This window comes from Carettochelys insculpta, chromosome 14, assembly GCF_033958435.1.
Source record: "Carettochelys insculpta isolate YL-2023 chromosome 14, ASM3395843v1, whole genome shotgun sequence".
Classification (NCBI taxonomy): domain Eukaryota; kingdom Metazoa; phylum Chordata; order Testudines; family Carettochelyidae; genus Carettochelys; species Carettochelys insculpta.
The window spans coordinates 3,340,091-3,362,355 of record NC_134150.1 but is presented as its reverse complement, the minus strand read 5'-3'; the positions used below and the strand labels follow the sequence as shown (position 1 = coordinate 3,362,355).

General features: G+C 47.6%; 1 protein-coding gene across 2 annotated transcripts; it reads left to right on the top strand.

Moving 5' to 3' along the window:
- Positions 1-1,735: 1,735 nt before the first annotated feature.
- On the top strand, positions 1,736-22,052 carry CFAP20 (cilia and flagella associated protein 20). Of its 2 annotated transcripts, XM_075008727.1 has the most exons (6): positions 1,739-1,950; positions 14,085-14,164; positions 16,134-16,245; positions 17,702-17,890; positions 19,901-20,011; positions 21,607-22,052. In XM_075008727.1, the coding sequence occupies exons 1-6, from the start codon at positions 1,867-1,869 to the stop codon at positions 21,610-21,612; spliced, it is 582 nt and encodes a 193-aa protein (XP_074864828.1). In that variant the 5' UTR covers positions 1,739-1,866; the 3' UTR covers positions 21,613-22,052. The 2 variants fall into 2 exon arrangements, with proteins under 2 accessions (XP_074864827.1, XP_074864828.1); XM_075008726.1 differs by lacking the exon at positions 21,607-22,052 and having other exon boundaries at positions 1,736-1,950; positions 19,901-20,020.
- The last annotated feature ends 213 nt before the right edge of the window (positions 22,053-22,265 follow it).

The window sequence follows — 22,265 nt, the reverse complement described above, 5'->3', positions numbered from 1 at the left end:
CTCACCTCCCCGATCTCCTAGCCTACTTGTGCTTTGGTCAGCTAAAACAGGTGTGTGCAAAGTGGGGGATGGCCCCCCTTTGGGGATGTGTGAAAATGTATAAGGGGGAGGGTGCTGCCTGATGAGTTGCTGGATTTTGAGCAAATCCATCTTATTAAAATGTTACTGTTTTTATGTATATGTATTAATTTATACTGATTATCAAAGATTTTACTTGTTATATACGTACTTCCTTACACCTACTGAAAGTTTTTTTTTCTTCATATGACTGTAACTGAAATTTCCTTCAGTTTGGATTATATGGGACAGGTTGCTAATTCCAGGGATGAAAAGTGGCCTGATGTAAAAGGTTTGCTTACCCCGCTGCAGAGAATGAATTGCTAATGTAACCAAATAAGCAAAGCCCTAAACATGCCAAGTTTGGGTTAAAAAAAAACCCACAAAGAAGCAGCAGAAGAGGATAACAGTGAGACCTCCAGCACAAGGGGGAAAGTAAGGCCAGGTCTACCTTAGACCTTAAAGGTGATTGTACATATGCAATTCCAGCTACAGCCACTGTGTAGCAGGAATTGATTTTTATCTACCATAGACTTACCTGGCCATCTTCACTGACCTTCACATACCTGCCTTACTGCTTGTGAGACCCTCCTTTTAAACCTGTGACCTGCACTGTCCTGCCCCTGTGACAGAGAGCTAGGCACGTTAGTCTGTATTCTGTCAAAACACAAAAGCCGTCCAGTAGCACTTTAAAGACTAACAGAACAATTTATTAGGTGATGAGCTTTCATGGGACCGATCCACTTTTTCAGATCCTGCCCATTTTCTTATTAGTTGTCCAGTGCGTCCACACACTTTCCAGCATCCAAATGGTACTTCACCTGAGGTTGAAGTGTACAAGGGTCAACTGTTGACCTCGGATAGGTCAGTTTAGCACGTCTCCATTAGGTGAACAAAATCGAACCCTGGAAGGTGGACAATGACTGGGTCCATCTTCTGGACAGAGAAGACATATACTCAGGGGTGACAGGCTGGGGGGGTGGGGGGGCTGCCAAGGCTGTAAGAAGCAGGAGAAAACTTAATAAGCCCTCTCAAGCATCGCAACAGCCCAAAATGCACCAGGCCTCCAGCCCAGGGATTTCTCCCTGCCCCTGGGCACCAAGAAGAAACTGCAGTAGGGAACAAGGGAAACTTATTGAGGGCCAGACCCTCTGCCTCCATCTCACCATCCTCTCTTCCCTCCCCACCCCTTTCCTTGTCTCCCTGCAGCCTCCCCCCCCCAGCGTTCCCCTCCCCCATTCTCCTCCCCCTTCTCACCCCTTTCCCTCCCCTCCCCCATTCTCCTCACCCTTCCCACCCCTTTCCCTCCCCCCCCTCCCCCATTCTCCTCACCCTTCCCACCCCTTTCCCTCCCCTCCCCCGCCTCACCCGTCTCTCCGCCCAGTTTACTCCGCCCGCCCTCCGCATTCTCCTCACCCCTCCCTGCTCCCTCCAACTCCTCCCCTCGCCCCGCCCCCTCCCCGTCCCCGGGGCTCGGCGTATGGCTGTTACCATAGCAGCACGCACACGCCGTCAACACAGCCCCTCCGCGGGAGGGGAAAGTAGTTCCGGCTGCAGGGGAAAGTAGTTCCCTGGTGACGGAACGGTGCGCGACGCGCCGCGCCGCTGACGCTAAACCGCGCCTCTCGGGGCCAGTCACGGGGACCTTCAAGGCGCGGAAGAATCTGTTCCAGGCTCCTCCCCTTCCGGTGCGGGCGGCTGAACCCCACATCTCCCTCCGCGCGGTGAGAGGGTGGTCGGGCCGCGGCAGCGAGGACCGGAGGGCGCCGAGCCGAGCCGAGCCGGGCCGGGCCCTGCCCCGGCGGCGGGATGTTCAAGAACACGTTCCAGAGCGGCTTCCTCTCCGTGCTGTACAGCATCGGCAGCAAGCCCCTGCAGATCTGGGACAAGAAGGTACCCGGGGGGCTGGGCCTGGGGGTGGGGGCTGGGCCCCTGCAGATCTGGGACAAGAAGGTACCCGGGGGGCTGGGCCTGGGGGTGGGGGCTGGGCCCCTGCAGATCTGGGACAAGAAGGTACCCGGGGGGCTGGGCCTGGGGGTGGGGGCTGGGCCCCTGCAGATCTGGGACAAGAAGGTACCCGGGGGGCTGGGCCCCTGCAGATCTGGGACAAGAAGGTACCCGGGGGGCTGGGCCCCTGCAGATCTGGGACAAGAAGGTACCGGGGGGCTGGGCCTGGGGGTGGGGGCTGGTCCCCTGCAGATCTGGGACAAGAAGGTACCGGGGGGCTGGGCCTGGGGGTGGGGGCTGGTCCCCTGCAGATCTGGGACAAGAAGATACCCGGGGGGCGGAGGCTGGGGAGGCCAGTGTGGGGCTGGTCCCCTGCAGATCTGGGGCAAGAAGATACCCAAGGGCTGCGCCTGGGGAGGCCAGTGTGGGGCTGGGCCTCTGCAGATCTGGGATAAAAAGGTACTGGGAGGGCAGGCTATGCGTGGGGGGGGTGAGCCCCTCCAGATCTGGGGCAAGGAAGTACTGAGGTACATGGGGGCTGGGCCTCTGCAGATCTAGGACAAGGAGGTACTAGGGATGGGGGGGGCATAAGCCCCTGCAGATCTAGGACAAGGAGGTACCCGGGGGGCTGGGCCCTGTGGTGCTGATCTCCTTTACACCTGGGGCAAGGTGAACCTGGAGTGAGAGATTGGCCCTACGGGTGCTGGGGAGGAGCTGTGGTACATGTGGGACGTGGGGTGTCCAGGAACAGAGAACTCATCTGTGGGAGCTGGTCCCATTAACAAGGAGTTAGGAGGGCAAGTTACTGCCGGGAAGGGGTGGGGGGAACTTGCTTCCATGGGGGGAGCAGCTCTGCCCCCAGCTCTATCCCTTCTGGCCACCCAGCACCCTTCTGCCCCTCCAGCACCCCCACATCATCTCCTGCGGGAGGTGGCGGTAGGAAGGTGCTGGTTGATGGCTCTTGATCTCTCATGGGAGAATTAAGATCACTGGCACTGCTGTGGGTGAGTGGTTGGACTGCTCTTCCCTGGGGCTTAAGGGCTTCACTGCCATGGCTGTGTCCTGTCAGATCCAGAGAGGTTAGGAATCTGCTGTCCCCATGGCAACAAGCTGCTTGGCAACTTGCATCCCTGGCTTGGGCATCACTGGTTGCTTGGCAGATTTGCCATGGGCCTCTTCTGCTCTGAGACAGGTCCTGAGAGAGTGAGCCTGTGGCTGACAAGCTGCCCCCTGAATGAAATATGCTCTTGTTGGGAAGGGTGTGCTATGATAGGCCAGTGTTGTTGTCTGTTGGGGGAAGGTGCCATCATAAAATGGCCCTGCTTTGCAGTGTGAGGTCTCAGTGAGGAAACTTCTGAGTGGGCAGTGCGTGTTACTTATCCTTTACGGTAATGACTGCAGCTGGCTGTGAAGCATTCAAATACTTTAGTTGAAAGTCTTGTGGGGCCACTTCTGTGAAAGCTATCCAACTTGTGTGCCATCCACTTAGCTACTTCATAGCTCATGCTTAGAAGTGTCCTGGACTATAAATAATAAGCAAAGCATCTGATGTTTTGTTTTATTTGCTAATCCCCTGATTTTTTTTGGTGGGGGAGGGTGGGAGATTGTGTGAGTTTATGTGGAATAACACCATACGTAGTTATTTGTATCAAAAGGGTTATTTGCAAAGACAGGGAATGCAGTCTGCAGTGGTTTGATTTCTGAAGCTCACTGATGTGTTGACACTAATTGGTCTAAGTTGACCCTGCTGGTCAACGGATGTTCTTTGACATAATGCTGTTTGAAACAGTATTATGTGAAAGTGCACTAGAGCAGTGTTTCTTAAACTTTTTTAGACCACAGAACACCAAACAATAATATTTTTATGCAGAACACCTTTAAAATTTTCTTCCAAAAAAAAAAACAAAACAAGTTGTCAGACCCCGCCCCCCGCCCCGAAAAAATAAAACCCCAAGAAGCAACAATACATACAGCAAAAAGAAAATGATGTAATTTAATCAGGTATTATAGCAATAAAGAAGTAACAGTGTATCTGGTTTTAATAACAGAAAATGTAGCCCATCAGTATATTCTTCCAAATGCTCACAGCACACTGCGAGTTGTTCATGGAACACCAGTGTTCTGCAGAACATAGTTCAAGGAACACTGCCCTAGAGAACACTATAAAGAGATTACTCTTTACGTTACTATAATATATGCTGCGGTATACAGCTTAGTATTCATTACTGCCTTCCCTCACTCTCACACAATTTTGGGCATCCTTGTACAATTGAAAAACTGAAAAGAATCTCTGAAAAGTAGAAAATGTAATAATAAGCATAAGCGTACAGTGTTCTGCAATATATAAAACAGTTCTGAGAACTTCTATCAGCTCAATGCATTGATCTTGTCCTTGTTCAAAGAGTGATTGTGTGTCTTAGAAATGCTAAATTTAATCTGAAGTTTTCTCTTTGACTCATTTCTTTGAGCTCCTTGAGTAGAAAATTTTCCCCTGCACCCTATATAATAAGAAGTCAGTGTAAAATGTAGTTAATTTCAGAAAAGGAGAGACAAATAGTGTCAGTTTCTGCACCTGCCCCAAAATCTCATTGCCAAATGGCGTGGTCTGAAAATAGCATGCTTCCGTTGCCAAAAATTGAATGTTTCAAGATGCTGTGTGACAGACCCACATATACACGAGGAGCTAACTAACCATAGTGAAATAAGTCAAGTGATTTTAAGTAATGTGCTGTCAAATGGGGAAAGTAAACAGCCTGGGGAAAAATAGGTAATTTGTGTTTTACTCCAAGGGGTAGTGGTGTTAGTCTGCAGCTTCACAACAAACAAGCAGCTGTGTAGCACCTTAAACACTAAGACTACATCTACACTTATTAAAAACTTGGAAATGTTTTCATTTTGAAGTTTTTAGTAAGTGTAGACACTGTCTAACAATTTCATGTATTAGGTAATGAGTTTTTGTAGTTAAGATCCATGCTCCTCTTGAATGTTGGAACAATAAGATGTAAACAATGTCAGCCAAAAATATGATTTTTGTTTTGTTTCTTGTTCTTAAAGTGGCCTGCAAAGGACATCTATGAATGGTGTTTTCCCCCTTTATGACATATAAAATAAAATCTTTTTTTAACATAGAAATAGCAAGAGTGTCCTCTTTAGCCTTTCCTGGTTTTCCTGCACTGTCTTGTAGGCTTCTGAGTTGTTTTTCAGTTTTTGCAGGCTTTGACCCTTTCCAGAGACATCCTTCCTCCAAAATACCCCTTAGACACTGTTACGCAAAATGCGATCCACAAATCAGTTAGAAACACTCTGACTAAATCTCCTTCCCCTCCAGTTCCTTCAGTATTCAGTCCCTTGTGACATCATAATTTAACTAGTTGTCCATTCACAAAATCTGACATTCTAATGTAACTTAGCTGGCAGAAAAACATATTGTATTTATAAAGCCATTTTTAGCCTTCTCTGTAGATCATAAAGCAGCACAAAAAAGAGGGCTGGGTTACATGGAGAGCTGGAGCCCAACATTTTTTCCTTTTGAAAGTCTCCTTTAAATTGGAGGTGTGTTTTGCCACGGGTGTTCATCGTGTGCTTCCGGAATATGGGCTAACAGTAGTATCTAACTCAAGGCTTGTGTGTTGTCTGAAATGGAGCTCACCAGCGCTTTCACGGTGTACTACAGTGGAAAGTGTTGCAGAGGGGAAAGAAATGCTTTTAAGTGCTGGCTTTAGAAGGCACTCAGTTAAGCGAGAACTGCTGTGCCTGGATGGCGTTAGCAGCAGTCTGTTCAGAAGCAGTCTGTTTAGGGCTGAAATACACATAATGGAGCAAGGCTGGGCCAGTGGATGCTGTGGTTTTCGAAGAAAAAAACTTGTGCTGTGTCCAGGCCCTCCAGTGGTTGGGGACAATTGCCCCCAGGCCTGATTTTTCAGAGGAGCCTGCTGCTCTGGCTGCTGGAGTCTATACGGGAGTAGAGGGGAGCCAGTGCTGTGGGCCGCTCTGGGCTGACTGGTCTTCGTCCCACCCCTTCCAGTCTTGACCACGCCACTTCTGGAGCGTGGAGCTGGGCCCCACTCCTATCTCATGCCAAGGTCTGCAGTGGCTGTCGGCACTGCTGCCTGCATTATAGAATCACAGAAGATTAGGACTGGAAGAAACCTCAGGAAGTCATCTAGTCCAGCTTCCTTCCCAAACCAGGACCAGCCCCACCTAAATCATTCCAAATAGGGCTTAGTCAAGCCTGGCCTTAAAAACCTCTAAGGGTGGAGATTCCACCATCCATTCTAGTACCTCCTAGTGAAATAGTCTTTCCTAATATCCAACCTAGACCCCCACCCCACAACTTGAGACCTTTGCAACTTGTTTTGTCATTTGCCATCACTGAGAAGAGCTCCGTTCTCTTTGGAACCCCCCTGCAGGAAGTTGAGGGCTGCTATCAAATCCCCCCTCGCTCTTCTTCAGAGCAAATAAGCCCGGTTCCCTCAACTTCACCTCCTAGGTCACGTGCCACAGCCCACTCTAAGGATGATGTTAACCATCTGTTTGGAGGTTTATAAGCCTTTCCGTCTTGACAGTTCCTTAAAATTTAAGCCCTTCATCTTGGCAGGAGGCCAGGCTAGCTGACCCTTGCATCCCAACTAAGCTTATGGATTGGAGATTCTGCGTGAGTGCTTAGGGCTGAGGAGTCTGGGTGAGAACTGGGAAAATCCTCATATATTGCCCGTTGGCCAAAGTTCTTTTCAAGCGTCATGGCTGGCTAATAAGCCCTGTGCATGGGCCTCGGGGCTTCTGCACACAGACCTCCTGGCTGGGTTGGGGGAGACATTGTGCTCCTGCGGCCACAGGAGGGCTAGATTAAGAAAGGAGCTTTGGGGGCTGCAGCCACTAAAGGCCTGTGTTCTAGGTCAGTCCTTCCTGGCAGGGGAAGAGGGCGCTGCATGCTGCCGTTTCCTCCTTCCCTTGTCCCAGGCAGGAGCCATGTTTCTGTGAGAACTGGGAAGTCCCAGTGCTGCCCTCCTGCAGAGGCTCTACCCGCTCAGCTCCCATTGGCTGGGAATAGCAACCAGTGGGAGCTGCAGGGGGCAGTGCTTGCAGGTGAGCCCAGGCTGCGCAGAGCCACTTTTCCCCCTCCACTACCAACCAGGAACTGTCCAGGTAAGCGCCTCACACCCCAATCCCCAGCCCTGAGCTCCCACCTGCACTCTACGTCCCTCCCAGACTTGCTCCTCAACTCTGGTCCCCAAGCTGGAGCCCCCTCCTAGATCCCACACCCAACCCTGAGCCCCCCTGCCCTGTAATTCGCACCCCAGACCTTGCACCTCCACCCCAGTCTCCTTGCTGAGACTGCTCCCACACTCCCTATCATGGCCCTACCCTGAAGGCCCCAGCTCCATCCCAGAGCCGTCATCTTGGTCCCACCCCGCCACAGATCACTGATGTGCTGAATGAATTTTATGTGTACGAGTATGACGGTGGTGCGCTGCACGTCATCTATATCGGTACGCATAACGAAATTCACTTTGCACATGGACACACAAAAATTAGGGGGAAGGCTGCAGCTGACCTATTGTTTTGGGTGCTGTGCTGCTCAGATGCGTGTCTGTCATGGTAAAGTGTGATGGGCTCTGGCTGCTTTATTATGATGGTGGGGGCTGATGCCAGTGACAGTGTCCTGCAAAACAGGGCACCCAGAGAGGAACCAATGACTCTGAAACAGCAGAGCCAGTTTGCACAACTGAACCTCCGTTTCCATCTTACTAACTGTTAAAATACATTTAATAATGTTCTTTTTAAAAGTAAAGGGATTGGTCACGTTTCATCTGCACTCTTATTCTGCTTGTAGTTAGGGGTCTCCAGAGATTTTTAACATTTCCTTAAGATCTGTGTTCATTCATAATATGCCAAGAGCTAGTGGTCTTGTGAGGCACTGTCTAGGAAACCAGCATTGATGTACCTGTAACTCCCACTAAATGCCCATATAGGGTATCTACATCAAGGTTCTGAACTGGAATAACTATAATGATGTAATTACATCTGTGCTGATTTTCTTAATGGGTGAGGGGGTGGCAAAGACTTTCTAAGGATCCTGGAAGCTTTCACTTTACAGAGGCTTATGGGGACACCGGAAATCTTTTCTTGATTATGTTCTATGAATAATATGGCTCTGATTCTCCTTATATGCTAGTTTTTGTTCCTGCCCTCTTACTCCTTCTCTCCTGGCCTCCCCTCCACACATGGCTGCAGTTAGGCTGTAGGCAGATGGTTTGGCAATGAGAGCAGACCCTTCACACGAGTGCCCTGTGCTCAGGGTTGTGCTAAACTTCGCTTCCCGGAGTCCAAAGTGGATTATGCCACTGAAAACTGAAGGGGACATCCTTGGCTTTCTAAGACAGGCAAAGAGCTAGCTATTAACTGACATTCCCTCCAAGCTTTTCTCATCCGTGTGCAGAATAAATGTTATGTGCACTGAGGCATGCATGAATGTGCACCACCAATTGAAGCAACCTAGCTGGGGCGGTCTGCCAACCAGTTGGGAGGTATTTGATTCTCTCCTGAGCGGCTGCACAAGCGCACAGCTGGCGGGAAGCATTGCTGTATTAACACAACGCCATCCTGTTCGAACAGCCACCAGAGCCCCCTAAATACAGACGTTGTTTTCTAGCTATTTTTAACCTTTCTTGTGCTGCACAGATCAGCCTTCAGATCGCTTGCTCTGCTGTTTGAGTCATTGGTTCCATTCTGCTTGCACTGTTTTTCAGGACACTGTCACTGGCTCCATTTTATCATTCAGTTGATCAGAACCTCCTTCCCTTCCTGTGCCTTTGGCTCTCTGATCTCTGGAGGAACTCTCGGGAGGCCGTTCTGCTGCAGTGGACAGAAGTTGTTCAAAGGAACTTATCCCATCTGTTGAGTCTCTTGATAATTTCTCCGAGTACACCACTGCCGAGGTTTTCCTTCAGATGATTGAGGTTCAAAGTTAGAGCATCTTCGCGTTCTGTTCTCTAGCAGTGCAGAATTTGCCAGTGCTCAGTATTCACCTGAATATCAAATAATAACTACTCTTGACACCTGACAACAGAATGCAAATAGCTGTTACTTGTGGGGTTTCCCTAACCAGCATTTTCTGGGAACCGCATTAGAAACCTTGCTAGAACCTGTGTGTAGGTGCTGGGATGGGAGCAGGACATTCCTGCCTACGCTGGCAGAGAAATGGTGCTAGCAACAGCAGAGTTTAAACATAGCTGTTGCTAGCATGGTTCTAGCCACAGATAACAGCCTAACAACGTCTGCATTAATGCAGAACAGCGATAAAATACTTGTTGCTGCCTCTAGAGGTCTACCTCAGCCTGTTTAATTCACTATTCCAACAGACCTCACTTAAAACTCAAATACTCCTATCAAGGGCTGTGTTAATCTTAAATTTCTCCGCTCTTCTGCTTACACCGATATAAACTGTTACAGGTAACAATAGTAGGTGAAAAATGTGCCCCGGTAAAAATGTGCTCATGCATCTGACGAAGCGGATCTTTGCCCACGAAAGCTTATGCTCCGAAATATCTGTTAGTCTATAAGGTGCCACAGGACATCTTCTTGGTTTTGCAAAAATAGACTTTAAAAAAAAATGTGGTTCTGTCCCTAGAAGTCCAGTCATTTTTGAGTTTGCAGATAAGTGGGCAAGTTAATAATTAGTAAATTGGTACAACTCAGAATGGGATTATGCATATGGATGATAATATCCCCAGTTGCGTACAATAGAACTTGATGGGGGATTTTTTTCCAAATCCTTTCTTTTTCCTTCCTCTTTGTGACAGTATGTAGAAACTATTAGCTCAGAATTAGTTTTTCTGGAAGTGTAACTTCTGAGCGTTTGCAGTTACAACAAAAACCCCTTCGCTGATCATGGCTGAGCAATTGCTGTAATCTGTAGTTATAGACGTTCTCTTTCCATGACATGAAGTGATCCCTTGCTGAGCAATGCTCTATGAAATAAGTATAAACTACTGTCAGAATGTCAGCTGTGGGCTGGTGAGTGGGGATTGCAGAGTGTGGGGTTTTAAGTAACGGTATCCAAAGCCTTTCAGCTGTCTTCTCTCCTGGGAGTCAAATTAATTCCATTTGATTAGCTAGTTCTGATGACTATTTAGAGGCCTTTGTGAAATAGGTCTTTTTGTATGCTAGCCTATTTAATCTCTAAACGTTGGAATCCCAAGTTCTTTACAATTCTTAGGCTTGGTTTACGCTAGGCAGGTAAGTGGATTGCAGGTACGCAGTTGTAGCTATGGTATTTGCGTAGCTAGAATCGACTTATCTGCAATTGACTTACCTGCCTATCCCCACTAAGTAAGGTTGTTGGGAAAGTTTCCCACCTATGGCAAGGAGTACAGGGGTCAACTGCTGACCTCTGATAGGATAATTTCATGCATCTCCACCAAACATGTGAAATCAAATCACAGAAAATCGACCCTGAGTGGGCCAATCTGAGTAACGTAGACGTGGCCTGAGGCTACGCTGGCCTTAGATACGCTAATGTAAGGAGGCCTTAGCTATGCTCTCTGCCCTCTCTGGTTGTCTTGTCTGTGGTTTCTTTGTTGTTGCCCTGCCTACCTTATATTTTTTGTCCTCTCCTCATCCTGCTCCAAGGAGTGGTGTCTGAGAAGTCTCTTAGACTTGGAGATTGAAGCTAAATTTCATGGACTATGACAAGACCATTTTCACGTTGCACTAAACAGACCTGGTAGCAGAAGGAAAATGAGTGGGGAAAAGAATGTCTTAAATATTAATGGCTGTCTTACTAGAGAAGCTCAAAATTGAACTGCTCCTGTTTTCATCACTAAGAAATCCTGGGCTGCCGATGGTGTAGTAATCCCAGGACGACCAATGGTTAAGCCCCTTCATTTTTAGTTTAAAGTGATTTTTTTTTATGGGAAAAAAATCCCTAGTTTTACAAAAGGTGTATTATTTTCAAATGTTCACCATACTTTTGTATTCAAATATATTCAAAAACTTTGTTTTATTAGAAAAATATAGTACATATTACAGTAAGAGATTAGATTATGTCAGGGGCCTGCAACCTTTGCTGAGGAGGAGTGCTGAGATATGACCTTTGACTTCTACGTATGGTCTGAGTGCCTGTGATACTACTTGAAGTCCCTAATAGTCCTGCTTACAACAGCTTCATTAGTAAATAAATTTGAGGCAGAGCTTTACCATTTAGGTGGTGGTTTGTAACATTAGCTGGTCTTCTGTTAATCCACAGGCAGCATGGCTGGGACCAAGCTCCCAGCTGCATGGGGCTGAGGTCCTGCCTCACGTGCTGGTGAAATTCGGCTTGTGTGCTACACTCTTGGTGTCCGTACCGGGGATTACTAACTCCTGGTCTATATGCACGTGCAAAGTTGCATGTTGAAGTAGGGCTCTGTGTTCGTCTTGAAGACACAATAAAGGCAGGCATGCGAGCAAACTCTGAGGTGCATACGCTCTAAATGTACAAAGTGAGTCTCATGCCCACCATGTACATGTTTCATCTACATCCAGAGCTGTAGGAGAACGGCTCTTGGAAAAGCCTCCTTAAAAAGAGTGCTGTGAGCGTATGCACCGCAGAACTTCTGGAAATTAACCTGAAGGACTTCGCATCGGTCACTGAGTGTGAAGAAGAATTGTTGATAGCTAAAATCGATGCAAAAAACCATGATTTTATAATGGTGGTAATAAGCACCGATAAGTTTGTATTTTCACACATACAGAATAGGGAGAGACTGTCTAGGAATGACTACAGCAGAAAGAGATCAAGGGCTTATTGTGCACCACAAGCTAAATGTGAGTCAACAGTGTGATGCTGTTGCAAAAAAAGCAAACATGATTCTGGGATGCATTAACAAGTGTGTTGTGAACACGACATGAGAAGTCATTCTTCTGCTCTACTCTGCGCTGGTTAGGCCTCAGCTGGAATATTGTGTCCAGTTCTGGGCACCGCAGTTCAAGAAAGATGTGGAGAAATGAGAGAGGGTCCAGAAAAGAGCGACAAGAATGATTAAAGGTCTAGAGAATGTGACCGATGAAGAAAGGCTGAAAGAAATGGGCTTGTTCAGTTTGGAAAAGAGAAGATTGAGGGAAGACATGATAGCAGTTTTCAGGTATCTAAAAGGGTGTCATAAGGAGGAGGGAGAAAACTTGTTCTTCTTGGCCTCTGAGGATAGAACAAGAGGCAATGGACTTAAACTGCAGCAAGGGAGCTTTAGTCTGGACATTAGGAAAAAGTTGCTAACTGTCAGGGTGGTCAAACCGTGGAATAAATTGCCAAGGGAGGTTGTGGAATCTCCATCGCTGGAGATATTTAAGAACAGGTTAGATAGATGTCTATCGGGGATGGTTGAAACACTACTTGGTCCTGCCATTAGGGCAGGGGGTTGGACTCGATGGCCTCTTGAGGTCCCTTCCAGTCCTAGTGATCTATGATTCTATGATTCCAAGGAAAAATTGAGTGAAATAAAAACTGAAGAGGAAAGGGGCCTGCCAGTGGAGAGCCCAAGTGGGCATTTTCACCGCTGCTACCTAACCCTGCTTAACCTTGTTAATTTCTCAGTGCTAGGTTTCATTCTTGTTACCGTACCTCCTATTGCTGCTGCTGCCAATATATAGAACCACGTTAGTCATCTAATCTCATGATTCCAGTTGCAGGTGACAAAACAATCAAATCTTCAGACTGCCAACTTAGTTTCTTTTTGAGTGGTCTATAAATAAACGGGAGCTGCATTTGGTGCAAAAAAGGCATAGGACTGGGGAGCAGACGACCCTGCTATCCCATGAGGAGTCTTTCTCTGGTAGCTTAACATCTTGATTGTATGCGAGACTTGGAATGGGATTGAAAACATAGCCTGTCAGTCCATGCTGACGTTCTTACCGTTACCTGCATCAGTTTTAGCTGATCTGAGCAGAGACATCCTTAAAGACCAGAGGGGGGTGGCGGCCTCTTTTTTGCCATTTTTATTACTTGCTCTTAGCAAACACACACATGGTCATCCACTACCAGCACATCTAGAGCAACCAACTAAGCAACTTTAAGATAAATTGCTGGTTTTGTAAATCATTTTATTACATCTGACCGGAATTCTCCCATCGGATGTTTAATGGGGTTCTGTATTTTAGCAGCAGAGTGGCTCAATAGAAATTAAATAATGCATTCACATGATTGCAATGTGCTGATTCCGCACTAGGAAGCGGGTGATTTAATTAGCAAAAGTGCCTTTAATGAAGATTTCAATTTTTTTAATGTGGAATGAGCTGTTTAGTTGAAAAACTAATATGCAAATCCTGAGATTCAGCAAAAGTTGATTGTAGAGAAGAGCGAATGTGAGTTTCTGTGCCAGTTTCTATTCAGATCTTCCTTCACTGTCCAGGAAACTGGCTGTGAGTAATGGTACTGGTCTCAGAGATCTCATAACAGTTCATGGTTTTTGTTTTGTTTTGTTTTGCTATAGCCTTACTCCAGACTTTAACTGAGCTCTCTTTACCCCTTGCTGCTGTTTATCCAAGCACTGCAGGCTGCAGTGTCCAACCCCAGCAAAGTTCAGCAGTACCTGGGCGGTAAAAGCCCTATAGATGGAGCGGGTATGCTGGGTGTGTTGTGTGCACCGGTCTGCCGGAGACGTAGTTTGACGGGAGGGAAGGAACAGACTTGGTTTTGCTTTCCCTGGTTTGATTTAACTTAGAACGTGTCTGGCCTGAGCATTATTTGGGCCTTTTACTTATTAGACTTTATGCATTGGAGTGGCTCAGCCTACATTTCATTGTGCTTGTCAAGGTACTCTTTATGCCCTCTCTGTCACCATCTGCAGATGACTTTGGCGACTCTCTGTGAAAACTTCTGCTTGCTGCTGTGATATGTTCTTCAATAGTAATTGAAGTCATGATTGCATGGGATGAAGAAATCAGATGGACTTCTTCCATCATATCATTGCTGAGATGAATTCTTGTGGGATATCTTTCTAGCTTGCTCTTCTGGGCTGCAAGATTTCCCCTGCTCTTCAGGAGTGGCAGTTGTCTTTCACCTCTCCCGTGGTAACAAAATGTTCCCCTTTCTCTCGTTCTAGGTGCGGAATGGCCATATTAAAAGAATCACTGATAATGATATCCAGTCACTGGTGCTGGAGATCGAAGGAACAAACGTCAGGTAGGCTAAGAGGTCCTTCTTCTTAACGTGCTGTGAAGTGTTAGCCCCCACACAGAATGAATGAACACGGTGCTGTTTTGACCCTCTTCTCATTCCCAAAGACTAATCTCTTTTCCCCTAAGCTTATTGATGAAATTCTCCTAAATCCAGTGGCCCCATCTATACTACTTGTCCATTCATGCTCTGTTTTTATTCCATGACATTTTGGTTTTAAACCTCGGTGGAGGTTCTGAAATGCTTACGGAGCTCTGGAGACCAACCAATCTCTCTGACAGTCAGTGATGTCTCTCCTCTTTCCTGAAGTCCTAGAAATACCTATAAGTTCTCTTTTTTTTTTTTTTTTTCCTCCTTCTCTAACAGGGGTGTGGACCACACCAGTTAGGAGTAGGGCATTTGTTCGGGGTTTCTCCTTCCCCTGCGCTACTTGTGTGGCCCTCAGCTGATTTACTGATTGCCTGTTGAGTCAGTGGCTCCGACCCAAAAAGAGTCCTCCCACCCCTGTTCTATAACTTAGAAACTGGTAGGGAACCTTGTAGCACTTGGGTTCTCCAGTCCAAGGGCACAGCTGAACTGTAGAAAAAGCAATATCCCTTCTTGCATTTTATTGTACCAAGATCCCACTGGTTCCCTCAGTTGAAGACTTTGGGAGCAGAGAATTGGAGCAGCAGCAGGAAACTGAAATATAGGAGGCTTTTGTTCATAAGACACATGGGTTTTGGAGCTTGTCAGACCTGAAGCCCAAAGTTGTGGAGTGCTTTGGCCTCTAACGCTTCCTTACGCTTGTGCAGTACTTTTTTGGTTCTGAGAGCGCTGCCTGTTTAGATCAGTGTAAAGAGCTCATGTTTAAAACAAACAGACAAAAATACAAAGAACATTGTCTAGTGCAGTTTTGTTAAAGTGTGAACAAGAAGCTCTCATGCTAACCTGGGAGCGTCTACTAACCTGGAGGGGAGGAAGACTGTATTTGAACTGACTAGTGGCTTTGTCCTAGTCCTCCCCCACCCTCTTAAACTGTTCAGATTTGCCTGGTTAGGTGTGTGGGTGTATCTGGTTGGCTGACCATATTTTTAGCGTACTCCATGTGGTCAAAATGTAGCATACTGATGCAGTCCATGAAACTGGGAAAAGCATAGCCCATCCACACAAGATAGTAACTCAGTGTCTGAGGCTTGGCCTACACTAGGTCAATAAGTTGCTTGCAGATAGCATTTGCATAGCTAAACTTGACTTATCTGCAATCAACCCACCTGCCTGTCCTCGCTAAGGAAGGCCGTAGAGAGGAGTCCAGGGATCAACTGCCAACCCCTTATAGGTCAGTTTTGTTCATTTCCCCTAGGCGTGCAAAATCGATCCCCGGAAGATCGACCCCGAACGGGACAATCTTCTGGGTAATGTAGACATAGCCTAAGTGACCTGCTGTTTTTTCACCTCTGCTGGTGACAAGGAGACAGGAAAAGGGGTGGGAAGTTCAGACCATCCAATCCAATAGGTTTCAAACAAAAAAATATTTCTTCACCAAACGCACAGTCAGGGTGTGGATCTCTTTGCCAGCAGATATTCTGAAGGCCAGTTTGTAAAACTATACGAAAAAGAGGATGCATAGGTGGGTAGGTCTTTCAAAGGCAGGAGCAGGTATGGTGTCATTCCTGGGATGGGTGACAGGGAGTGGGCCACTTGATGATTTCCTTTTCTGTTCGTTCCCTCCGGGGCACCCTGGCTCACTGACAGGCTGTTGCACTACATGGACCTTTGGTCTGACCCAGTCTGGCTGTTCTTATGTTCTTGTATAGAATTCATGTGACTTGTGTACTCCTTAGACCTGGAAAGCTTAAATCTAACACAAATGCTTCCTGGCTAATTCCTCTTGCACATGGCTGCATCTCGGAATGCTCTCTACTGATATATCTGCCATGTCCCAGGTGGACTGTCACGAGGATCTAGAAATACTAAGTGCATCTCTCCCTCCCAGTACCACATACATCACCTGCCCTGCGGACCCAAAGAAGACACTGGGCATCAAGCTGCCTTTCCTGGTGATGATCATCAAGAACCTGAAGAAATACTTTACCTTTGAAGTGCAGGTGAGTGGCATAATGTACAGAGCTACCTCAGTTAGGGTCGGAGAGGGGCGTATCCCCAGCCCCTAGTAACTGCTTGGTATAGAGACTTGGGCCGGGTGCCTGTCTCCATACTCATGACTGTTACTGTCCTGCATCTGACGAAGTGGGTCTTTGCCCACGACAGCTTATGCTCATACATTTCTGTTCGTCTATAAGGTGCCACAGGACCCCTTGTTGCTTTGACTGTTACTGTAGCATCCGACAACTTTGCAGAATCCAATGAATCTGTTCCTAGTACCTCCTTAAGGTAGAGAAGTTTTATGCCTGTTTGCTCTGGCCCTACGTAGTGCTGGCTTAGTGCAGAGTTTCTCAACCAGGTATACATGTACCCTTGATGGTACATTCATGCCTTCCTACATCAAGTCACCTAGCTATTTGCCTAGTTTTACAAGAGGCTACATAAAAAACACTGGTAAAATCAGGCCAATCTAAACATTCATTCAGACAATGACTCGTTTCTATGGCTTCATATGCCTTAAGCTGAAATGTAAGTACAGTATTTCTGTTCCAACTCATTGATTTGATGATAAGATGATGGAAAGTCAGCAAGATTTCAGTAGTCTTCTGCTGTGATATTTTTACGTGTTTTTGTAAATAAGTATTTTTTAAGTGAGGTATAAGTTGATAATCAGCAAAACCAATCTGACTCCTGAAAAGGGTACAGCAGTCTGGAAACACTGAATGGCACTTGTTTCAAGACCACGGGTTAGGACCAGTTTCCTCACTGGTAGGATGCGTACCTTTAGGGGTACACAAGAGAAGTCTGGGGGTACTTTTTTTAAAGGGGTACTTTATATTAAAAAAGAAAAAAAAAATTTTTTAAACACTGGCCTAGTGGACAGAAGACAGGACTGGGGCTCAGGAGACCTGGGTTCTAGTCCTCGCCTGTTTCCTGGGTGACCGTGAGCAAGTCATTTGCCCTCTCTGTGCCTCACTTTCCCAATCTGTAAAATGCAGATACTGCTACCAACCTCCTTTATGAAGCACTTATAAATCAACCGATCAGAAGCTGGGGATTATTATGGTGATGAAATGACTTGCCCCAGGATTACGCTGTGGCAGAGCCAGATTGCCGGAGTCCTAGTGCATCAGTCACAAAATCCGTTTTCTTTCCCTCAGCCCGTTGGTATCAAGCCCTGTCTGCCATTGCAGCCTGACTGCGTGAGCCTTGGGGCTTGGAGTTGGGGGGCACCAGTCAGGCCCTGAGAGCATGCTGGGGCACGTTTAACACCCAGGTTTCATGTTCCATCTGGCTGCTGACTTGTAAATATTGTCTGTAATAAAAGTGGAGGGAAAAATCACATCGTAGAGACTCTCCTAGAGTCTGTCTCTGAGTTGGCGACTGCCTGTCCCAAGCGAACTCAGCTCCGCTGACTTTTGTATCTCCTTGACAGGCTGTCTTTTTCCTCTGCATCAGGTGTTGGATGATAAGAATGTGCGCAGGCGCTTCCGGGCGAGCAACTACCAGAGCACGACCCGGGTGAAGCCCTTCATCTGCACCATGCCCATGCGGCTGGACGACGGCTGGAACCAAATTCAGTTCAATCTATCGGACTTCACACGCCGCGCCTATGGCACAAACTATATCGAGACCCTCAGGGTCCAGGTAGGAGCCAGGCCAAGATGCTGTCGGGGCTTCCCACCTTCCATAGCCATAGAAATCGCACTGCCTGGGCTCCTGGTTAGCTGAATTGGAGCAGAACAGGGCCCTGGTCTCCACGCATGTTAAGATGGAACAGCCAAGCTCAGGCCCCTTCAGTAGCTGGTGCTAGTGACCTCATGTGTTAGTCAGGGTGACTGTACAGGGTTCTAGCCCTGCCCCACACCTAGTAATGGAACTTGCTTCATCCATGGTCTCTTCTCGCCATCCTTCAGCTATGTGAGGAAGCTGGGGAGCTGCCTTCTGTGGGGGGCAGCTGGTATCTGAACTTGTTTGGGCTACCAGGTTCGGATCTGGACACCCTTGTTCTCGTTCCCATCCCCAGGGAAATCCTGGAGAGGTGGAGACCTGCAGGTTTCTCGCCCCCAACAGCGAGGGCTCGGTAAAGAGGAGAGCAGAGAAGAGGGTAACTGCGAGGACCCTTTTGTCATATAGTAGCCAGTGCAGAGCTGAGTCCATGGAGTCTCTTGTGCTCTGCCCCAGTCTCATTAACCAGCTCCCAGACATATGTGCCATCTACTTTGGAAAGGGTCCCTGAAGAAGGAGTCTCCTTGTCTCTCTGAGTCTGTGCTAGTCATGTGAGCAGAGAAGTTCTGGAAAGTTGTTCCAATTGTTCTATCTAACACTTCTTCCCAAGTTTCCGCCCTCCCAAAATAGCTGTGTCGCAGGTTATCATGACCCCTCTTCAGACGAGGGCACAATACTTGAGATTTCATGAGACGCTGGGAGATTCAGCTATAAATCCCAAGGGCATGATGGGTGGCTAGGACACTTGGGAAGAGGGCAGGAGGGGGGCTTTTAAAGCTGCTATAAAGAAAGATTGGGGGAGGGGGTGTCTGTGGGGGTCCCCAAGCCAGGTACCCCATCCGCAGTCGGATGTGACTTGTTCACCAGCAAGAACAGAAGGTTTATTAGTCGACAGGGACACAGTGTAGAATAGACTTGTCCATGTGCAAATTAGAAGCAGTCAGTACAACATTTTGGGGAGAGAGGGTCCTGAGCCAGGGCCCTGACCCTCCTTTTCCCTCTCCAGCCAGACAGGACTGCTTCCCTCTGCAACAGCCCAGTTCCAGTTCAAACCAGCCAGGTCCCTCCTTCCGCCTTTGTCCCCTTCTGAGGAAGATAGGTGTCACCTGGTTGCCTTGGTTACAAAGAGCCTTGAGGGCCTGACTGACATCTGAGAAGCTCCCTGTGATGGAGTGGGGGGGCTGAAAGTCAGGCTGGATGTGTGTGTGACAGGCATAGTAGCTAAGGATAACACTCTGGGGCTGTAACCTAAGCTGGCAGGTAACACCTGAACAAAGGGCAGGGAGGAGCCAAGCTGCTGTTTGTTTGAAGCGGAGGTGGCAGTTAGAAGCTGGGGAGATGGAGTTGGAAGGCAGCCAGCCTCTGCTGAAGGGGAAGCTAGACCCCAGATGAGGCACCACTTGGGCCGCTCTCCCCAAGGTGGGTTGGAATGACTGTCTCTGCCGGCTGTACTGACACCTCTGTACTGACTTGTGCCTCTGTCGCCTAATAAACTTCCTGCTCTACCTGCTGAGTGAAAGTCACTCCTGCCTGCGGACAGGGTGCAGTGCTTGGGGACGCCTGAGCCCACTCTCATCCTCACGCCAAAACTCCCTCACCACTATGCACTGAGGCAGAGCCTGGGGAAACCGAGGCACCACAGGGGAATAACATCCTTACACGCCCACTTTGTCATATCAGGGGTTGGGGTGTGCAGGATAGCTCCTGGAATATTTGACATGCCCTCTGGGCAGTTGGCAGATCAGCGTAATGCCTGCAGCACTGGTCACCAGAGTGGATTTTCTGGATCTGAGACTCTCTTGTGATGAGGGAGTTTTGTAAATGATGAGGGGGGCTTGGGAGCCAAACCCCTGTCAAGCCGAAGGGGTGAAATATAGAGCAAGAGGACGGTGAGGACACAGCCAAATCTCTCCATCTTTCCGTCACCAGATCCATGCGAACTGTCGTATCCGGAGGGTGTATTTCTCTGACAGACTCTACTCAGAAGACGAGCTTCCAGCTGAGTTCAAGCTGTACCTCCCTGTTCAGAACAAGGCCAAGGTGAGCTAAGCTGATGGGGAGGCTGCAGCTAGGGCTGTCAAAAATTTCTCTCCTTTCTCTAGTGTTTTGTCCTCCCTCCTGCTGCTTTAGCAAAGGGGGACTTTTTAGAAGAGGTCTCCCCAGAATACATGGGTCAGAAAAGCAGTGGGGAACATTATGTTGCCGCTTATCCCAACCCCTGGCTCCTGACTGTTGAAATCATCAGCAGCATATCAGATTGCTCGCTGATGGCAGTCTTACTGGGGGAGCAGAGCCCTGGAGGAGATGCAGAGTCGGTTCCCTTCCCCACCCCAGAAGGAGGCTTTCCAAATTTGGGAAACAGGGACTATGAGAGATGCTTTCCTACTGTTGTCTGTGTTTGTCCCCTTCTGGGATTGAACCCCAGAAGCTGCTACTCTCTCTCTGGTGAGAGAGATCAGATTCACACACAACTGAAGACTAGAATTGCTGGCAACTTGGCTGCCACTGCTGTGGTCACCAAGCGGAGGTGTTACCTCTGTTTCCTTCATGTCTGGTCATTTACCTTGAGTATGTGGCTGTGTCCTGGGGTGAGTGGGAGAGGAACCATCAGGATCACTATAGTGGGGCTAGATAGATAAATATCCAGCCCTCCTTGATCAGCGAAACCCATGATGAAAGCACTTCTGGGTTGGAGGAATCAGTCAGGTTTGTAGGAACTTGGTGGAAACATCTCAAGCAAGTGCTTCTTCCCTCCCTGCCCCAAGGAACTCAGGTTTGTTTAGGGCAGGGGTCTGTAACCAGCAGCTCTGGAAGCCACATGTGGCTCTTTAAGGACTTCTTAGTGGCTCCCACTGCTATAATTGCAAAGTTTAAAAAAAACTTCCTGATTATTTTCAATAAATGGTGACCATCCAAAAGCCCAGCAGTGAACAATCATATCTAAATAGCAAACTAAGTGTGATCTCAGAAAGTTGGATAACTCCCCTGTTCAGTGCATTGTGGGATGTGATACTGTAGCTGTGTTTTGCTCGTGTTGCTAATAGTCTTGATCTGGAAAAGGAAAAGGGAGCTTGCAGCATTCCTTCTGAGAAGGGCAACGTGCGTCGTAAGAAAACTGAAATTAAACATGAAGTGAAACTGACGTCATTAAAATAGGTTTGGGAGTGAAAGTCGGGAAGACAGTGGTACAAACACACATGTAAAGTGTAAGGAAATAGAATACATAAAAAACCTTGTGGGCATCCCACAGTACACATGCATCGGATCACATCACAAATCATTGTGTGCGCACTGCTCTCAAAATAGGGGTTGCAAAAATATAGTTTGGTGTTATTTACTGAGGACTGTCTCATATTCACATGCACTGCGGCTCTTGAACGATTGAGGTTTTTACAAATTTTGGGGCGGGGGGAAGCGCTCTCCTTGCTATTTTTGTTACTGACCCCTGGGTGAGGGGAAGGCCCAGGGCTGTGTTAGCAATCGCGTGGTGCAAAGGGCATAACAATAGCGTGTGGCCAGCAGTAAAGTCAGTCTAAAGCTGCCATTAGAGCATTTCCTTCTGCTGATGTGTGCAGGGCAGAGGCATGACAGATGCCGATCGCTTAATAATACTGTCTCTTTTTGCGCTCCCTCAGCAATAACGTGCACTGGACAGAAACAAGAAGAACGTGCCCTGGCTGGGTGTGAACATAAAAACAGGTGAAGGAGAATGTCCTAATGAGAAACAATTAGCTACATTCACTCTGCATAGGGTAACTATTGAATTATTTGGTATCCCTTTTCTGGGCAGGACACAACTAACCATGTAATAGTACTGGAATTGCATTGTATGTTTATAAGTAGCACAGAATCAGAGTATTTATCGAGCTGCTGCTAATCTTTATTTCATGTGGAGGAATTACCCAGTATGTGAGAGCAGCGCGTTCGGATCTGGATGGAATTCAAGGGTTAAGTGTGCCCTCTCAAAGATACCAATGTGTGTTTCCTTTCCTGGTTTGCCATCTTTCTTTCATATGTGCTCTAAATATGGATGTAATAGTCACACTTTGAAAGTTATTAAACATTTGATTCTGTTTGTAAATGCGGCCGGGCGTCTCCCTCCTTGGACGGTGCTCTTTCGCTTGCAGGTGGTCGGAGTTAAAAAGCTACAAGGAGTCATGGTAGCCACGCAGATGTTAATTTTGTCCCTTTGATTGGTGGCCTGCTCCGTCTGCAGTGCTGTGGATATAGGTGCACTAGTTGCATGATACAGGGCAACGTCAACCTGATGAGAATAATCTACCCAAGGCGGCTC

Excerpts from the sequence above, each read along its gene's own strand:
- CFAP20 (XM_075008726.1), top strand. The coding sequence starts at position 1,867 with ATGTTCAAGAACACGTTCCAGAGCGGCTTCCTCTCCGTGCTGTACAGC. Across the intron at positions 14,165-16,133 it reads ATCGAAGGAACAAACGTCAG|TACCACATACATCACCTGCC; the intron begins GTAGGCTAAGAG and ends TCTCCCTCCCAG. Across the intron at positions 16,246-17,701 it reads ACTTTACCTTTGAAGTGCAG|GTGTTGGATGATAAGAATGT; the intron begins GTGAGTGGCATA and ends CCTCTGCATCAG.